At 38.2% G+C, this 20,692-nt stretch overlaps 1 protein-coding gene across 1 annotated transcript in view; it reads right to left on the reverse strand.

The window, feature by feature from the left end:
* ALKBH8 (alkB homolog 8, tRNA methyltransferase) overlaps positions 1-18,834 on the reverse strand; it is a 70,739-nt gene extending 51,905 nt beyond the window's left edge. Inside the window, exons 1-7 of the mRNA XM_079929658.1 lie at positions 18,644-18,834; positions 11,923-12,058; positions 8,205-8,442; positions 5,353-5,484; positions 4,217-4,312; positions 2,069-2,173; positions 884-954 (exon numbers count right to left, since the gene is read on the reverse strand). Coding sequence (XP_079785784.1) covers positions 884-954; positions 2,069-2,173; positions 4,217-4,312; positions 5,353-5,484; positions 8,205-8,442; positions 11,923-12,058; positions 18,644-18,765 — 900 coding nt within the window. The 5' untranslated portion in view covers positions 18,766-18,834. The remainder of the gene's footprint in view (positions 1-883; positions 955-2,068; positions 2,174-4,216; positions 4,313-5,352; positions 5,485-8,204; positions 8,443-11,922; positions 12,059-18,643) is intronic.
* Between the last annotated feature and the right edge of the window lie 1,858 nt (positions 18,835-20,692).

Below are 20,692 nucleotides of genomic sequence, written 5' to 3' on the forward strand. Positions count from 1 at the left end.
TGATTTGCATTTCTCTAATAATTAGAGATGTTGAGCATCTTTTCAAGTGCCTCTTGGCCATCTGTGTGTCTTCTTTGGTGAAATGTCTATTTAGGTCTTCTGCCCATTTTTTAATTGGGTTTTTTTTTTTTTTTATATTGAGCTGCATGAACTGTTTGTATATTTTGGAGATTAATCCTTTGTCCGTTGCTTCATTTGCAAATATTTCCTCCCATTCTGAGGTTGTCTTTTCGTTTTGCTTATGGTTTCCTTTGCTGTACAAAAGCTTTTAAGTTGATTTCTATCTAAAATTCTATCTGCAGTTTGCAAGGATTGCTTTAAATCAGACTTTTGATAGCTTCTTTAGCAGTTCAAATAAAGTACAACTATTAAAAACAAGTCAATGAATAAACATGAACCTCTTATTATTCATTTGTAAAGATAAGGACATTACCCTCTACTACTCAAAGTTGTTGAAGGGACTGAATCATATACTATACGTGAAAAAGTTTATCACAATTCCAGACACTTACATTTTAGTTTTGTTTCTTTCATCTATAGCCTGCAGCTACTATCTTTAGCCACTAGATGGTAATGCTGCTACAGTAAATTACTGCAAAATGGAAGTCTGGATTTTATTTAACTTCTAAAAGTAAAATGTAAAAATTAACTTACAGGACTTTTCCTGGCATCTGATGAACTGATAGATAAAACTTTGGACACCTAAAAGAAGAGACTGTGATAATTTCACAGTCTGTAAGAAATGAAACTGTTAATGGTGCCTTTACATTTCATTTTTAAATCTTAATTCACTTGGATTAAGAAATGTGAGAAATCCTATGAAAAGGGCATTGTATAAGGTAAGGCATTTGTTGATAGCTAATAAAAATGTTTGAATATTTACCTCTGACCCCAAACTGAGAGAAACGATCTCATCCTCAAACGCAGAATGTGTGTCAATATGAGCAGGAATTCCTGAGATGGAAGATAGGATAACAGGTCACTTCATTTTTCCTTTTAGTAGATTTAAGACAACTCTAAATATAGCCTCATAGTATTAGAGTGAAAACATCATTTGATAAACTGGAACGTACTGTAATTTTAGTTAAAAGGAAACATTTAAGGTCAATGTGAATAAAATTAAACTAAGTCTAAACTAAAAATATAACTTCATGTTAAAGCACCATTGTGACCTGACTGTAAAATCAAGATTTGAGAGTCACTCCTTAACTAGAACATTTACTCAATCCCAGCCCAAGAGGAAGTGTGAAATATAACTAACAAAGTCATTTTGACCTCTGAATACTGGATTCCCAAGTACCTGTAGAACAAAAACAACAGCCAGGTGTGAAGACTAATCTTATCAATAACTAAGATATGGCTTCTTCCACCAGTCTCTCAATCTATGTTAAATGAGTATCTCTTACTTGAAAGGAACCTTGCTACATGGTGAGGGTACCTAAACCTAGTAAGACACAATCTCTGTCCTCAAGGAGCTTATAGACCAATGGAAAGACTGATAGGTAAATAAGCTATCATAAAACATCCTGATAAATGCAGAGAAGGAAAAAACGCCACAACTCCTGCCATTAATAAAACCCTCAATATCATTTGATTAGTACAAATATCAGACGAAGATGCTGCTAACAAGTGCAAAAAATCAATAACCTAAAGATTTTTTACTAAAATGTCATCCTAGAATTGTCTTCCACATTCTCGACAGAAGAGAAAGAAGAGCATGATGATCCAACCAGTTAGTCTTCTTCTATGTACCTGTAAATTATTTGATTTCTTCCACTTTACATGCCTCCTTTGTTTTTAAAGCAATCTTCTCCCTCTCTAAAAAAAAAATGTTGAGGGAGAACAAAAGAAAATCACAAATAGCAACTGTGTCTGTTTACACTTAGAGATGCAAATGCCTCAAGAGACTGAGCGGAGACTTGCAAATGGATTGAAATCAACACAGGTAACAAACATAAGCGTATTAAGAGTCAGTTCGAGCTAAAAAATACTATCTTTGATCTTAGAGTTATATAACCCACTTAGTTATGAAATATATGACTGGAATTTTAGAAGAAGAAATATTCACCATGCCCAGGTTCATACTGGTTAACAGTCAGTTGATCAGGTTTATGTTTAATGAAACCTTCCTTCAACCATTTCTCCAAAATGCTATCACAAATGTCCGGAAGACCTGAAACCAGTAATCATAAAGGTGAAACATATTAAAATATTTACTTTGCATGTTTTACCCAAGAATGAAAAAATAGTCACTATGATAAAAATCACACAGCTTTGGGGCTTCCCAGGTGGCGCAGTGGTTGAGAGTCCGCCTGCCGATGCAGGGGACACGGGTTTGTGCCCTGGTCCGGGAAGATCCCACATGCCACGGAGCGGCTAGGCCCGTGAGCCATGGCCGTGAGCCATGGCCGCTGAGCCTGCGCGTCCAGAGCCTGTGCTCCGCAACAAGAGAGGCCACAACAGTGAGAGGCCCGCGTACCGCAAAAACAAAACAAAACAAAACAAAACAAAATCACACAGCTTTTAGTTTAGTGGTCAGATCCAAACATAACAGTAAACTCACAAGCAAAGTAAAATTAAAACAAAATTTTAAGAATCTTTTAAAGTTATTTTATTGATTTTATCAAATAAAATGTACAAAAGAACAATTTTGCAGACAACAATTTTGGTATTTTGTAAAACAGAAATAAGATTATAACATTTATGATATTATATACTGGAAATTATCCTGACCACTTTCTTTTTTGTTATTTTAAATTATTAATTTACTTTAAATTTAATTATTTTAAATTATTTCTCTTTAAAAAACATGCTTTTCAAAGTGGAACTAACTTACTTTTATTGGAGTCATAAATGTTATTTCATGAGGCAAAGGAAATATTTAAATAAGATTAAAGTCATAAAAATACAGATAAATTTAACTCCAACGAACAATTCTACCAAAGGATTAATATCCTGATTATGTAGCAAATTCTTATTAATATATTTGACCACCCATTAGAAAAAACTGGTAAAGAAGATGAAAAAGAATTCACAGAAAAGGAAATAAAAATGGCCAACCTCACTAGTAATCAGGTGATTATAAAGTTAAAAGTTTTACAATATCACATGCTGCTAGGGGTAGGGGGAAGGAGGTGCACACTTTGTGAGAGTATGTTGGTATAGCTTTTTTAGGGTGCAATTCGTCAGTGTCTATTGACATTTTTAAACGAACATAACTCTGACACAATTCTAATTTAGTAGTTTCCCTTGAGCAACTCTTGCTTTAATGCATAAAGAGGTGTATACAAAGATATTCACTGCAGCACAACTTGTAACAGCTAAAAACTAGAAATAGCCTAAATGTCTAGCAAAAGGAAATTAACTGAATAAGCTATTATTGAACATTCAGTAAAATGAAAACCTATATAAGATCTCTAAGACATATTGTGATAATGTGGTAATATATGAATATACAATTTATAACATACAATGTAATACTACGTGTTAACACCTATATACGTTTACAGGTTATTTGGATGTAAACTCATTTATAAGGATTGAAATAGTATACACTAAACTGTTAATGGTACTACTTCTGAAGAGGAGTATGGGAGTATGGATAGTGTTCAAGAGAAATTAAATTTAGCTTTATTTATATGTATAACATTTTTAACACAAAACGACACTATTTAGTTAATTAAAATGGTTTAAATTTAATCAACTGTTTCATAAGTTTACCTACAAATGACAAATGAAAAATAATCTCAACCATGATATCCTAATATTATTAATATATTAATTTTTACCAGCCCTTATTATTTATTAACAGTTACTGGGTTTCCCTGGTGGTGCAGTGGTTAAGAATCCGCCTGCCAATGCAGGGGACACGGGTTCGACCCCTGGTCCAGGAAGATCCCACAAGCCACGGAGCAACTAAGCCTGTGTGCCACAACTACTGAGCCTGTGCTCTACAGCCCACGAGCCACACTACTGAGCCCGCGTGCCACAACTAGTGAAGCCTATGCACCTACAGCCCATGCTCCGCAACAAGAGAAGCCACCGCAATGAGAAGCCCACGCACTGCAACAAAGAGTAGCGTAGCCCCAACTCGCCACAACTAGAGAAAGCCTGCATGCAGCAATGAAGACCCAATGCAGCCAAAAATAAATTAATTAAATAAATAAATTTAAAAAAATTTTTTTTAATGTATAAAAAAAACACAACAATTACTTACCCCCAGGTAATGGCTTATCTTTATCTACATGGTTGTTCTCATAGTGGAATTCATAGCCAAAATGCTTTACTCTTCTGTGTTTTAAGGATTTTTGAACTGTATGAAGAGAAGAAAGTAAACTATTTAGGAGAAAAAGAATTTGATTCCTCATGTATTTCAAAGTCAACTTTATGAATAAGGATTGGTTTAGTAATGGTAACTTTTGTTAACTGCTAAATTATTGTCTTTAGTAAAATGAAACATTCTACCTCATAGCTGCTATTCTTTTAAGTCTAAAATTGAAACAAACTTTTAAGGGTTTCACCCAGTCAATCTGAAAGAGCTAAACATGTCCACTGCCACTCATAAGATTGCTAATGATCTGGAAAAGAGTCAAAGTAACGAATTTGTAAATTTCTCCAGGAGGTTCTTACTACATTATAATGATATGTTACTGAACTGCTGATTCCTCATAGGAAATTTGTCTTAGGGTGGAGAGAACCAAATAAGACAATATAGGGTTGTCCCTGGGTATCCTTGGGGGATTGGTTCCCTCAAATACCAAAATCCAAGGACAATAAAGTCTCTTACATAAAATAGTGCAGTATTTGCATGTAACCTTCATACAGCTTTCACATCCTCCAGCATGCTTTAAATAATCTCTAGATTATTTACAATACCTAGTACGACGTAAATGCTATGTAAAATAGTTGTAAATAACGACGTAAATGCTATGTTAATAGTTGCCAACATGCGGCAAGTTCAAGTTTTGCTTTTTGGAACTTTCTGGAATTTTTCTTTTTTCTTTTTCTTTTTTTTTTATTTATTTGGAATTTCTCTTTTTTTTCCAAATATTTTCAATCCATGGTTGACGGAATTCATGGATACGGAACAGACAACCAACTGTATATAAAACGGCTTATAAATGTTAGTTGCACAAATGTTGACTAATAAATATTAATCAGTTTGGAGTTTTAAATTGATACCTATATAAATGCTATTTATTATTAATGCTCTTAAGAATTGTTGGTATGACTTACCTAACATTGTATCCAGGGTACTTTCAGTAATTTTGAGGAAACAGAGTTTTAATAAACCAAAGGAGGATAAGGCATTTTGCAGAAACTTTTAAATACCAGATTTAAAGTTTTACTTACAATTTTGATTGTCTGTATCTTCTGTCCAGTTAACACTTTCCAAAAGCATTTTCTCATCCTCAGAAGAAATAATGTCTTCTATTACCATGAGGCCTGGAGGCAAGGCTTGAAGCCCCAACTCTTTCCACTGTGCTGGGGAAATGAAATTAAAATAGTCAAAATACAAAACTTAAAGTTCTCATAGACAAATAATTCTGTCCAATAGCCATTTATCAGTTCATAAAACCCCAAACCTCATTTTTAGAAATAAGAATGCTGAAAGGCACACAACATATTAAAAACAAAAAATAAAGGCCAAGATAAAAATTATGGTACATTTTATCCACTGCAATTACCAATAGCAAATAGAACAGTATTTACTTAAATATTTTGTTTGAACACAATTAAGCCACTCTTTAAATCTCACTAAGAAAAAAGGTTTCTCATAATATCTACAGTATGCACCTCCATAAACAAACCAGATTCTAAATATTGAATAAAAAAATTTAAATACTCATTTTTGCTCCTATGGTCAAGTAATAGAAGAGTGTAAAACAACAGTATGGTGGTTTCTTAAAAAAACTAAATATAGAGTTGTCATATGACTCAGCGATCTCACTCCTGCACATACATCAGGACAAAACTATAATTCAAAAAGATACATGCACCCCAATGTTCATAGCAGCACTATTTACAATAGCCAAGACATGGAAGCAACATAAATGTCCATTGACAGATGAATGGATAAAGAAGATGTGGTAAATACAAACATACACATACACACACACACACACACACACACACACACACACACACACACAGGAATACTACTCAGCCATAAAAAAGAATGAAATAATGCCATTTTCAGCAACATGGAAGCACCTAGAGATTATAATACTAAGGGAAGTAAGTGAGAAAGAGAAAGACAAATACCATATGATATCACTTATATGTGGAATCCAAAATATGACACAAATGAAACAGACTCACAGACATAGAGAATGCACTTGTGGTTGGTTGCCAAGGGGGGCGGGCAGTGGGAGAGGGATGGTTTTGGGAGTTTGGGATTAGCAGACGCAAACTATTATATATAGAATGGATAAACAACAAGGTCCTACTGTATAGCACAGGGAACTATATTCAATATCCTGTAGTAAACTATTATGGAAAAGAATATGAGAAAGAATATATATGTATGTATATATGTATACATACATATATATTCTTTCTCATATTCTTTTCCACACACACACACACACACACACACACATATATAAAACCGAATCACTTTGCTGTACACCAGACACTAACACAACCTTGTAAATCAACTATACTTCAATAAAAAATACATTAAAAAAGTACATCTGGACCTAATACAGGATTTCAAATAAAAAACACTCCAAAACTCATTTCATGCAATTTCTTACAGTGTTCAACATGCTGAATGGGGGAAAACCCAAGGACAATATTTTTTGATTAAGACTTATTCCTACAACATTGTAAAACAACTGTACCCCAATTTAAAAAAAAAAAAAAAGACTTATTCCTAAAGCATACAATTTTCAAAAACTGATCACAAACACAAAATACGAAAAAATCTAGTTTTCAAAATCTGAAAGCTTAAGTCAGATTTAAAATTAAGTACATATTGGATTTCCCCAGTAGCGCAGTGGTTAAGAATCCGCCTGCCAATACAGGGGCCATGGGTTCAATCCCTGGTCCGGGAAGATCCCACATGCAGCGGAGCAACTAAGCCCGTGCACCACAACTACTGAGCCTGCGCTCTAGAGCCCGCGAGCCACAACTACTAAGCCCACGTGCCACAACTACTGAAGCCGGCATGCCCAGAGCCCATGCTCCATGACAAGAGAAGCCACCACAGTGAGAAGCCCGTGCACTGCAACGAAGAGTAGCCCCCACTCACTACAACTAGAGAAAGCCGGCGTGCAGCAATGAAGACCCAATTGCAGCCAAAAATAAATAAATTAAAGAAATTTTTAAAGAAATTTTAAAAATTAAGTACATATAGACACTGAGAATTATAACTTCTAAAATATATCTATAAAGGAGTTAAAGTTTCCTTTGAACCTTATTTTATAAAACATAAATTTGATCATATTCTACTCTCCTACCCACTCCCAGCATATCTAAACAAAACTCTTTAATTGCCTAAATAGGTGGCAAATGAATATAATAGGAGGAGATTAGAAGTCTAAGTTCATCTCAATGTATCTCATTTCCATGGCTCAGTGGTGAAAAGATGTAATAATCCCTGCAGCAATTCTGTAAATCAGTCTACAAAGCTTTTATTTAAATTAGTTAACTTAATTAATTTAAATAAAATTAAATTTAAAAACCAAACAATCGTGTTGGACAGTACAGATATAAAATATGAACATATTTCCATCATCACAGAATGTTCTACTGGACATCGCCACTCTAAAGCTTTGGGGATCTTTGGTAGCTAAAGTTGCTCCTCCATAATCATGAACCTTGGCACGTAATCATTTGGATCACAATTAATTCCTAAGTGACTCATTGAAAGCTTCTGGGTAGACACTGTAAAATAAATTGGTGATCTAAATCCTCAACAATAAATTTTGAAAGACACAATTAGATAGCAGGGCTCCAAAATAACATGCATACATAATAAATGTATTGTTAGGTTGGTAAGCTATGTCTAATCACCTCCCTTCAACTACTAGTCCCATGCCTGTACAAACTAGGCACTTAAAGAATGTTTGTTAAACAAAAAGGGGTTGCTTAACTGACATTCAATTCTGTTTCACAATAACTGAAACTTCCAACTGAGGTAAGAAAAGAAAACACACAAAAGCAAAAACCATTTTTAAAAAGATACCTGTATGATATACCTTTTTCCACAAAATTCAAGTACAGAATAATCTTTTGTCCTAAGTCATCCACTATTTCTTTTCCATTGAGAGTATCATAGGCTTTCTTGGATTCTTCTACAGTTTTGTATCTTACAAATGAGTAGGGCTTATTAGGTGGCATTAAGAGAGCATCCACCAATCCACACTTCTCTAACACCAGGAGCAGTTGGTTCCTACTCACTCGGTTACCCAAACCACCATTGGCAACAATCAGGCTCTAAAAAAAACAAAAAAAAAGAAAGTAACATGAGCAATTGATATCAATCTGTTATTTTTAAATGAAATTTAAAAATAAGATATTGTAAATAATACTGATTTTTAATAGCCTTTTCAGTAAAATATTCATTTCTTAATGACCATATACATACAAATTAAAAGATAGCTTTCACTGCTCATAAATTTAACACAATGAAACAGAAAGAGGAGGCAGAGAGAAGAAACAAGGATTTACATAATACTTGCCTTTTTTTTTTTTTTTTTTTTGTGGTACGCGGGCCTCTCACTGTTGTGGCCTCTCCCATTGCGGAGCCTGTGCTCTGGACGTGCAGGCTCAGCGGCCATGGCTCACGGGCCCAGCTGCTCCGCAGCATGCTGGATCTTCCCAGACCGGGGCACGAACCCGTGTGCCCTGCATCGGCAGGCGGACTCTCAACCACTGCGCCACCAGGGAAGCCCAATACTTGCTTTTTTGCTAGACACTGTGCTATATGTTTTTACCTACTCAATCTTCATTAACATAATCTTCACAACAATCCTACAAAGTGGGTAATATAAGCCCCACTTCATACAGAAAGAAACTAAAAATCAGAAAAATGAGGTTAAGATGGTGATTAGTTGGAGCTGGGTTTCAAATTTACTTCTGTCAGTTTCCAGAATCCATATTTTTTGATATAACCATTATACAATGTTTACTAAAAACTAAAGGTAAAGGTACTGGCTGGAAGAAAAAAACAATTACAAGTTCTATTGAACATAAAACAGGAAAAATTTCCTCTGTTTGTGGGTTATTCAGTCATTTTGCAATTAAATTTTTTTCCTTTGTAAATATCATGCTTACTTCCTGTCATTTGCAATCCTGTTCAACTTTACTCAAGGAATTAGGTAGGGGAGGTTTTCTATTTTTATTCTGATGCTTATAGCCTAGTGCCATTATAGTCTCTGTACTTAAAAAACATTCTACACAGCATTAAGATCTTTAAACTCTGTAGCATAACAAAAGTAAACAACTGATGGCCTACACTCATCAGTTTCATCATTTATACCAGGTATTGGCAAAACTTTTCTGAAAAGGGCCAGATAGTAAATATTTTAAGCTTCACAGGTCATATAAGCCTCTGCCACATAGTCTTGTTTTATTCTTAAACAACCCTTAAAAATGGAAAACTCATTCTTATCTCACAAGCCAGATTTGACCTGAAGACAGTAGTCTGCCAACACCTGATTTATGTGTAGAACATAATGTTTTAGCTTCATATGCATAAAATGGGAATATCTAGAACACTGTTTTAAAAGAATATAAAACAATTATTATAAAATTGGATAATAGGGCTTCCCTGGTGGCGCAGTAGTTGAGAGTCCGCCTGCCGATGCAGGGGACACGGGTTCGTGCCCTGGTCCGAGAGGATCCCACATGCTGCGGAGCGGCTGCGCTCGTGAGCCATGGCCGCTGGGCCTGCGGTTCCGGAGCCTGTTGCTCCGCAACGGGAGAGGCCGCAGCAGTGAGAGGCCCGCGTACCGCAAAAAAAAAAAAAAAAAAAAAAAATTGGATAATAAGTAAAGCTCTGTTCTTTCATGGGGCAGCCAATACTTTATATGTATGTAAGTATACACACACACACTAATAAACACATTAATACAATACTATAAAATATGATTAAAGCTTCTAGAGATCTGAAGAAAAAAGTCAACCTCAACCAGAAACAAGTTTCAGAGGCAGCAAAGAAACTTAACCCATTTCTTTTCTTACCACTTGTCTTCACAACCCCTGTAAGGGGAAAAAATGCCAGTTATGCTTGAGAATTGATGAAAATAGGGTATATCATAAATCTTCTGAATGCCTCACAGCCTCAGTGGTCTTGGCAGGAAGTGCGTGCAGACATTAATTCTAATCTATTATCCACTCCATCCTTTTTTGAGGGATTTGGTTTAAATTCTCTGAAGTTATTGGGTTTGTTTTTTTTTTCATGTATATGTGCTTTTATTGAAGGTGTACTTCAGGAAAGGAAAAATTCTCCATGATGCTGGTTTTTTTGGATGATACCTTACAACTGTTTCTTCAGTGATTAGCGCTTGATGAAGATTTCGCACCTGCAAAGCACACTGCTCGTCCGCCCCATCCAGGCACTCCTGCCCTCCGTTGCAGAGCCAGGCCACAGGAATGCATCTCCCACCACAGGCAGCTTGCCTCATCACGTTACACTGTATTTCATCGGTCATGGAGCCCCCGAGCCCCCAGTGTGGCCAGCACGGGTGGCAGGAGCAGAAGGAGCACCTGGCGTCTCATGGCTGCGAGGGAACAGTGCAGGAACCTGGGCGTGAGGCACACTGTGCGTGGATGCCACGGGTGAGAGGGCCTGAAGTTATTAATATTTAAGAAAATATAAGTCTGGGCCTTTTACCTGCTAATATTAAATCTCCCTAAATAGAGCACTCATTCCTAAACTATGATGCAGTACGGAAGACAGAAAAAGCATTAGAGAAGAGTACTGGTCTGAGAATCAAGAGGTCTAAATTTTAATCCCAGCTTCACCTCCTAAATTGTATGTCTTTGGTCCTCAGTTAGATGCTAGCTAAGCTGCCTTACTACTGTTATCCTATATCTTTACAACCAGAAAGAATATGATAAGAATACTTTACATTCATGTGGTATTTTAATGACTAAGAAGTACTATCATATACGTGTTCTCTTTAGAATGTAACAATCCAATGGAATAAAAAGTATGTAATACTATGTCCTTACAAATGAAGAAAGCTGAAGTCAAAGGGTACTGCTCATGTACAAATACGTGGAGAAGCTAAGAGTTAAAATAAGTTCTTCTCATTCATAGCCCAGGAAGAGTTTGTGTGTATGTGTGTGTGTGTGTGTGTTTGTGTGTGTGTGTGTGTGTGTGTGTGTGTGGAAGGCGGGTGGGGGGGTATCTATACATACATACATATATATCATTTAATCATTGCCCATAAGAAAATAAAAAGGCTTTGTAAATGAGGTCTCATAAATAAGAAATGTTTCACAGCATATAATCAAATACTTTATAATAGAGATGAAGTTAGGAATAGAAGAAAGAAGACTGCATTAGGGTACAAAAGATCTAGCTTTAGGTTTCTATTCAGCACCTTATATCAATGGACATATCACAACCTTTCAGAACCTTAGTTTTCTCATCTACCTCATAAGGATTTCTAGGGAATTAAATATAATAATGAATATAAGTATGCTTTGTAAACTGTAAACAGTTGTATAGTGTTATTGTTATTAATACAGAATTACAACTTCCTCAGTGGAAATTCAAACTATACTAGGCTATGTCCCCAAATAGAAAGTTAGCAGGTCTTATCATATGTATATTTAACACAGATCGTAACACATGATGGAACAATTATAGCCTTCTTCTCTGAGCAATTATTAAGAAATATTACTTAGAACACACTAACATGGCAATACATTTACATTCAAATGATAATAATAGTTTTAGGTCACCTGAGTAGCATAGGATACTGTCTCAATGCCTTCATGTCTCAGCAAAGTATGCCTGGCTTTAATCTGTTTCCTTAAGAACTTCTTCTCAGTTTTACTGAGTTTGTAATTACTTTGGTGGTTGCTGTCCATGGCAATACTTAAAAAAAAAAAAAAGTATAAAATGTCAACCTTAAAGAGTCCCAAGAAACAGTTATAATAATACTATTCATGTATTTTATAGTTTATAAATATTTCTATGCGATAATTTTTAAATGGTTACCATACTTGTCACCAACAAAGAGAAGTGAGAACAAACAGATGCATGGACAATAAAGGAATATTTAAGAAGGTAACAAAGAAGCAAGAACATCTAATAGCATCTCTGGTAGGTTCTACAAAACATGTCAATGCTTTAGTGCTATTAAGTGAGATATTTTCCCACATGCGTTCCCTTTACTTATGAAGTCCAAGGTAAAATGTGCCACAAACAAATCTCACAACATAATGTTAGGAAAGGAAAAAAGGGAGAAACAAACAGACAAAATTTACAGAAGAATATACAGTATGATTCCATTATATAAAGTTCAAAATCCAAAAGTAAGCCATATGTTGTTTAGAAATACATATGTAGCATAATGCAAAGAAAAGCAAGGAAATGATAAACGCAAAGTTCAGGAGAGAAGTTATTTCATGGGGGGAGGACAGAACTGTGATATGAAAGGGACACATAGAGGCATCAAAAATATTTAAGCTAGGTGGTGGTTTAGGTGTTTGTTTTATTATTTTTAAGCTATATGTTATATATTTTTGTATCTATAATTTTTAAAATAACAGGTATAAGAACCCCATAGAATTGTGTTTTCATTTTTTTTGAAATATGTCAATCAGCAAGTAGTTACTGAGTGCTATTCCAAAAAAGGTCTTTGCACTATCCAAATCAGCACCCTACATTATGCTTTATTATAGAAGTCTATTTTATTTTGTTCACAGAACTTAACACAATTTGTGATGATTAATTTGCTGGCTTAATTCCTCCATCAGGATGTAAACTCCAAGGAATGCCAGCACACAGTAGGTGCTCAACAAAAATTTGTTGAAGGGATAAACAAATGATAATGAGTGAATATACACATGCCTACTTATGGTCTCAGCACTCTACAGCATACAAATATAATACATAGTTTATGCTTTCAACCAGTTTATAAGTTAGTTGAGGAAAACAAACATTAAACAATGAAAGAATATGACGTGTCTTTAGATAATTAAGTATTAATGGTCTTTAGATGTGATACAAATTAGAGACAAAAAAGATAAGATCAATGTCAACTGGAAAAGTTTGGGAGAACTTCAAAACAAAAGGGGACTTGAGCTGAGTATCAAAGGACAAGAAATATACAGTCACGTGGAAGGGAGGGTATCCAGTGAGGCAATAAAGAAAAGAAGCTAAAAATAGAAATAGATGTGTCTGGCAAAGACAGTGAGTAGTAGACATAATTTTTTAGAGCAGAGAATATTGGCTTATCCACTGATTCCACTCTTCACCCACTTGAAAGTCTTCAAAGTTAGCAAATGAAATAAGTTTAAGAAGTTAAATAAAATTATATTCCAGGGACTTCTCTGGTGGTGCAGTGGCTAAGAATCCGCCTGCCAATGCAGGGAACACAGGTTCGAGCCCTGGTCCTGGAAGATCCCACACGCCGCGGAGCAACGAAGCCCGTGCGCCACAACTCTAGAGCCTACACTCTAGAGCCCACGAGCCACAACTACTGAGCCTACGTGCCACAACTACTGAAGCCCACGCACCTAGAGCCCGTGCTCTGCAACAAGACAAGCCACTGCAATGAAAAGCCCGCATGCCTCAACGAAGAGTAGCCCCCGCTCACTGCAACGAGAGAAAGCCCACACACAGCAATGAAGACCCAACACAACCAAAAATAAATAAAATAAATAAATTTATTTTTTAAAAAATCAGGGCTTCCCTGGTGGCGCAGTGGTTGAGAGTCCGCCTGCCGATGCAGGGGACACGGGTTCGTGCTCCAGTCCGGGAAGATCCCACATGCCGCGGAGCGGCTAGGCCTGTGAGCCATGGCCGCTGAGCCTGCACGTCCGGAGCCTGTGCTCCGCAACGGGAGAGGCCACAACGGTGAGAGACCAGCGCAGCGCAAAAAAATAAAAATAAAAATAAATCATATTCCAAAATAGCTCTCAAACAGTCAAAACTCTAATTATTAATCTTTATGTACAGAGAAAAATGCTGAGACTATTGAAACAACGGCCAGTAATCCAGTTTAACTAATACATGGAGCAGATGTGATAGGAGGTAAGGCCAGTAAAACAGGCTGGCTGGACAGCACAATAGGGAAATGAGAGGCAAAAGGACTTGCAATAACCCTGCTTAACAAGTAAAAATGTTGGCCTGATCTAGGGTGAAGGCTGTATGTAGGAAGAAAGGAAATAGGGAGAGAAGGGGAGAGGGCAAAAGAAAAGTTCAAGAATAATCAATAGTCCTGATGACTACTCGGACATGAGGGAGAGAAGAATCAGAGATCAGTTACTAGCAGGACAGAGTCTGAGTGACTGAGAGGCTAGTGATGTCATTCCAAAACTGGAAAGTCAGAAGAGGGTCAGGAAGAGCTGCTCAGTAAGGGAGGTGATAAGTCAGATTTAGGATATAATGTTTGAAGTACCGTTCAGATACACAGTTGCAATGTCTGGCTGGCAGATGAAAAACATAAAGTGGAAAAATGAGAAGAAATGAGGTTAGACAGAAAGGTTTAGGAGTCATCATTACATAGGAAGGGGACAGCTGAATATATATTTTTAACATTGCACTAATTATTTGTTCTAATGTTTGTCCCCTTCCACTGGACTATGAGCTCTTTGATGACAAGAATTAAATCATATTTTTGTTTCCCCAGAGCCTCCTTCAGTTTTTTGAGACGGTATAGCACAGTGTTTAGGGGTCCAGGTTCTAGGTTTAAACCTCAGGTTTACAATTTACTAGCTATATGACCCTGTGCGAGTTACTTACTTATTTCTGTGCTTAGGTTTCTTCACCTATAAAACAGGAAAAATAGTGCCTATTCTTGGCACATAACTCCATCCAAACCCTGCACTAAAAAACTTCACCAAACTCTAGCTTATAGCAGCATAAAGCCATACCCTAGGATGACCCCAGCTCCCCATTAAAATGGCTGCCTGAGAAAACTTAAAATGCTGCCTGGATATTTTACTATTTGTTCTAACATCTCCTAACAATAGGCCCCTGACCTCCCTTCTTTTTTAAAGCACTTATTAAAAACGGCTTACGGGACTTCCCTGGTGGCACAATGGTTAAGAATCCTCCTGCAAATGCAGGGGACACGGGTTCGAGACCTGGTCCAGGAAGATCCCACATGCTGCAGAGCAACTAAGTCCGTGCGCCACAACTACTGAGCCTGCGCTCTACAGCCCGTGAGCCACAACTACAGAGCCCGCGTGCCACAACTACTGAAGCCTGCGCACCTAGAGCCCGTGCTCCACAACAAGAGAAGCCACCACAATGAGAAGCCCAACAACGAAGAGTAGCCCCCATTCGGCGCAACTAGAAAGAAAGCCCGCATGCAGCAGCGAAGACCCAATTCAGCCAAAAAATAAATTAATTAAATAAAATTGCCCAAAAAAACCAGCTTACAGGGCTTCCCTGGTGGCGCAGTGGTTGAGAGTCCACCTGCCGATGCAGGGGACACGGGTTCACGCCCCAGTCCAGGAGGATCCCACATGCCGCGGAGCAGCTGGGCCCGTGAGCCATGGCCGCTGGGCTTGCGCGTCCGGAGCCTGTGCTCCACAGCGGGAGAGGCCACAACAGTGAGAGGCCAGTGTACCACAAAAAAAAAAAAAAAGAAAGAAAAACCAGCTTACAATTGTGAACATGTATCTCCTGCAACTCAGACATGTCTCTCTCAAGAACCTGAGAACCATTCCTTTGAAATGTTTTTTATTTTGTTTTGTTTTTTTCACGGCACCATGAGGCTTGCAAAATCTTAGTTCTCCCACCAGGGATTGAACCTGCGCCCTCCGAGTGAAAGCACGGAGTCCTAACCACTGGACTGCCAGGGAATTCCCCCTTTGAAATGTAATCATCAGGAAGGACAGGGCCTCTGTCTCTCAGTCTCTGTGACAGGATGGAATCCTAACTTTGACAACTGCCAGCTGGCCTAACTGCATTTACACTGACCCACCCTTTATAATTTTTTACTTCTCCGACTCTACTGAGCACCCACACACACACCCCCTAATCACTTCCACACAAACTGGAATGGAGTTTAGCTCTTTCTCCTACTGTCAATAATTACTAAATAAAGTCTGTTTTCACTGCTTTAACTAATGTCTGGCTGTGTTATTCTTTGACACTGTCTCATAACTTTGTAAAAAGTATTAAATACGTCTATTACTAAATTACTGTTAATTTCCAGAAGAGCCAGATAAGACTTGTTTAGGAAGACCAAGAAAAGCTGAGCACCCTCAAAAGAATTATCTTATTGCCACTCCATTCCAAGATCATCATTTTTGCAGTTAGCAATGAAGAACAGGGATGAATCTACTAAGAATTTTTTTCTAAATATGTTACATGAGCAAAGACTGCAAAGTGGAAGAAATGAGAAAAAAGATGATGCTGAATACATTTTTTCAAGTCTGACACTTAGAGTCCAGCACCAGTAGATGGAGCCTCATAATCACATTTCTGTCATCCCCTTTCCCTTCTTCCCTCAGTGAGGCAATATTACTCCATGTGAAGAAAGACCAGTAGAGTCACCTCACCAAGGAATAGGCTGATACCAGCTGCTGAGATGTGGAGGTGCCCCTTTCTAACAAGGCCACTTCTCTGGCCAAGGGATTTCCCACAAGGGATTTGCACAAAGGCTTGCGTGCTCCTTGCCATGTTACGGGACTGTTATGGGATGTTACAGGAGCCAGGTCACTATTTATTAGAACACCAGCCATGCTGAGTCCAGCCTAAGCACACTCTCCATAGGATAACAAGGGTTTATAAATCACATCTGCTCTGTTAGTAAGTTTAACCCCAACACATCCTATTGGATATTGCCTAAATGGTAATGGTAATATGTGTGTCTATGCTCTCCTTAAATAAGACAGCCTAAATGAACCAAGCAGTATAGACAAATGTTCCTATGCTAGTATGTAAATTAAATTTAATTAATAGCAAAGATTGGAAACAACTTCAATTCCTATCAAATGAGCCCTGGTTATAAAGTACAGTACAGGCATACAAATTATACATACAGGTTTCTAGAACATACAAGATATCAGTGATATGGGTTGCCACCAGGAAGGGAAAACAGGTAGAGTAGGTACAGGAATGAGAAGCTCCTCTTTTGTAAGTTTTGAATTTAGCAGCTATTCAAATTGCATTACCTATTTAAAAAAAATTTTTTTTAATGATTAGAAAAAATTGACCCATCACTGTCATATCACCTCATTTTAATTCTTTGAAGAATACCTACTCTATATTTTCTAATGCCCTCAGTAATTGTCTTTATTCTGTCTTCCTCCTTTAACTTACTAGGAAGGTAAGCTCTATGAAAGTAGAGATTCTGGGACTTCCCTGGTGGTCCAGTGGTAAAGAATCCACCTTACAATGCAGGGGACGAGGGTTCAATCCCTGGCGGGGCAACTAAGATCCCACATGCCGCAGGGCAACTAAGCCCTCGCGCCACAGCTACTGAGCTCGCGTGCTTCAACTTAGAGCCCTCGTGCAGAAAACTACAGAGCCCACGCACCCTGGAACCGACGCGCCACAACTAGAGAGAAGCTCACGCGACAAAGAAAGATCCCGCATGCCTCGACGAAGATCCCACGTGCCTCACCCGAGCCGCCAATAATAAAGTAAATAAATAAATAAATAAGAAATAAGAAAAAAAGAAAGTAGAGATTTTTTGGTCTGTATTATTCACCCTGTAGCACTCAGCACGTAGAACAGGACCTAGCACCTAGGAGTTACTCAATAAACGCTTACTGAGTAATCCTAAACTTATTAAACTTGCCATCTTACCTCCTAAACCTCTTTGCCAGGATTCTGAGCTTGGTGGCCCTCTTCAATGTTTTCATTAATATCTAATGTGTATCTCTATCCCTGCAATTTTCACATTATATTATAATTCCCTGTTTGTGTGCTGGGCTCACCCAGAAGGCTGTGACCTACTTGAAGGCACATCACTTGAGTGCCTAGAGTTCAGCAAGTACTCAGTAAGTATCTGTTAAATGAAATCAGCCCAAACTATAGGCTCACAGTACCACAAGCCCAGGGGTCTCCGGTTTTACTCAAAAAAGGGCATAGGAAGATTCAGCTTTGTAAGCTACCAGACCACCAGCAACATCCTTTCTTCACTGCATTGGCAGGGTCAAAAAAAACCCTAAAGCTAACACCACTGACCAACACTCCTCAGGTTGCAACCGCCTGTCTCCAACCCCAAAAGAAACAGAACATTGACACAGACACAACGTGAGCACCCGCAACAAATACAAGCACGTGCACCTCAAACTCTGACAGGACCACCCCATGCACAGACAACCTACTGCCCACGGACCATCCCTCCTCTCCCTGGTGAGGTCCGAAGCTCTTGAGGCAGATAGAGGAGACCGGAAGAGGCCAAAAAGAGAAAGCGGCAAAAAAAAAAAAAAAAAAAAAAGAGAAAGCGGCGATTTGCATCCATCATGTCCGCCAATAAGAAGTGCCACAAACCTCCGCCTTGACTCAGGCTGGGTTCTCGCCACGCGGGTGCTCTCTCCTTCGGCAGTTTCTCCCACTCTATCCCCAGAAGCCGCAGAGGGTACAAGCACATCAACTCTCCTGGGCGCAGCCATGTTGGAGAAAACTGCACTACATTTCCCATGAGTCTGCGGGGAGATGACCGGCGTTCCCACAATCCCTTTCGCCTCCCAGAGCTTTTAGTGCCTGTTTCTCTGCCAAGAGTCTTTGACTAGAGAAGGGCTCGCTCTCCGTTACAGTGAAAATTAGGTTGACTTTTGCGAGGGGCATAGCAAGGGTTGTTAGTGCAGCTTATTTGGGGTAGCTCCCCAAATGGACACGATCAAACAGGTTTCTGTCCCTCGGTCCCTGAGTAATGACCCCCTCCGCCTTGGGCTCTGTGCGTCTTACCTCCTGAGTCTTAAGGGAATGGGAGAGAAGCTTGGGGTCTGAAAGATGACACCGCATAGACAAGAGAGTGGGAGGTGAATATGCGTGAATGTGCCAGGGGAATGGTGAATACTACCGGGTGATAGAAAGATGTGTGGAAGAATGTTGAGGGAGGTAGGAGAGGAAAGATGGGCTGTGCTACATTTTAGAAGAATTTACGCCATTCTGCTCTGTAGGCCTAAGGGGATCCCTGAAAGAAATTGGGTAATTTGACCGGAGCTTCTGGTGGAAGGTAGGAGGAGAGACTAAAAGAAGACTAGGTAACAGGCTATTGCAGTGGTGAAGTGAAAAGGGAAAAGATTTGGTAACAGATCAGAAATAAAAGACACAGGAGAGGGTGATGATTAGCTATTGTTCCTGCTCTAACGTTATTTGTGTGATATGAATGTATTATAATCATGCTGCTTGCATTGGATTATGAGCTGTGTGAGTGCAGGGAAGGAAACTTGGGAGTGGGAAGGAAATCACTTATGGTGTTGAGACAGTGCCCCCATTTGCACCCTACCACAGTGGACTATCAGTAAAAGTTAAGGTTGGCTGCTCAGGAAAAGTGGCATTGACAAGAGTGTTGTTGAGAGGATGAATGATTTGTATGGAGAAAAGATTAGAAGGAGGAAGGAACAAGTTGGGGAAGCAGATAGGCAGCCATTGCAATAGTCCAGTAAAACGAGTGTGAGACTGAAAATGAATAGCAAAAGTGAAGACACAAACTCAAGCTAGAGAAATCAAATCAACCAGATGTTGCAAACTACTATAGACGGCATAAGGGAAAACATGTTAAATCTCCCCATTGCATTCTTGCTTCTGCACTACTGGATGCTTTAAAAAAATACATTCCAGTAGAACTTTCTGTGATGATGGAAACTTTTTTTGAGTTGTCCAATATGCTAGCCACTAGCCACATGTAGCTTTTGAGCATTTCATATGTGGCTAATACAACTAAGGAGCTGAATTTTGACTTTTTAATTAATTTAAATGTAAATAGCTGCATTTAGCTAGTGGCTACCAAATTGGACAACAATGTAGAGACATGGATGAACCTAGAGACTGTCACACAGAGTGAAGTAAGTCAGAAAGAGAAAAACAAATATCGTATATTAATGCATATATGTGGAATCTAGAAAAAATGGTATAGATGAACTTATTTGCAAAGCAGAAAGAGACACAGATGTAGAAATCAAACGTAGGTATACCAGGGGGGAAAGGAGGGTAGGGGGTGGGATGAATTGGGAGACTGGGATTGACATATACACACTATTGATACTATGTATAAAATAGATAACTAATGAGAACTTACTGTATAGCACAGGAAACTCTAGTCAGTGCTCTGTGGTGACCTAAATGGGAAGGAAATCCGAAAAAGAGGGGATATATGTATATGTATAGCTGACTCACTTTGCTGTACAGTACAAACTAACACAACATTGTAAAGCAACTATACTCCAATAAAAATTAATTTTAAAAAGGGAAAAAAATTGGACAGCAAAACAAAATATCACCTTATGTCCTGTTGACCAAATTCAGTTTATTTCATCTCTGCATCCACCCTGCTTGAAGGTACTGGAGCTTTTAAACCTTTTAAATTTCCTGGCC

The sequence above is a fragment of the Stenella coeruleoalba genome, assembly GCF_951394435.1.
Source record: "Stenella coeruleoalba genome assembly, chromosome: 8".
In the NCBI taxonomy this organism is placed as follows: domain Eukaryota; kingdom Metazoa; phylum Chordata; class Mammalia; order Artiodactyla; family Delphinidae; genus Stenella; species Stenella coeruleoalba.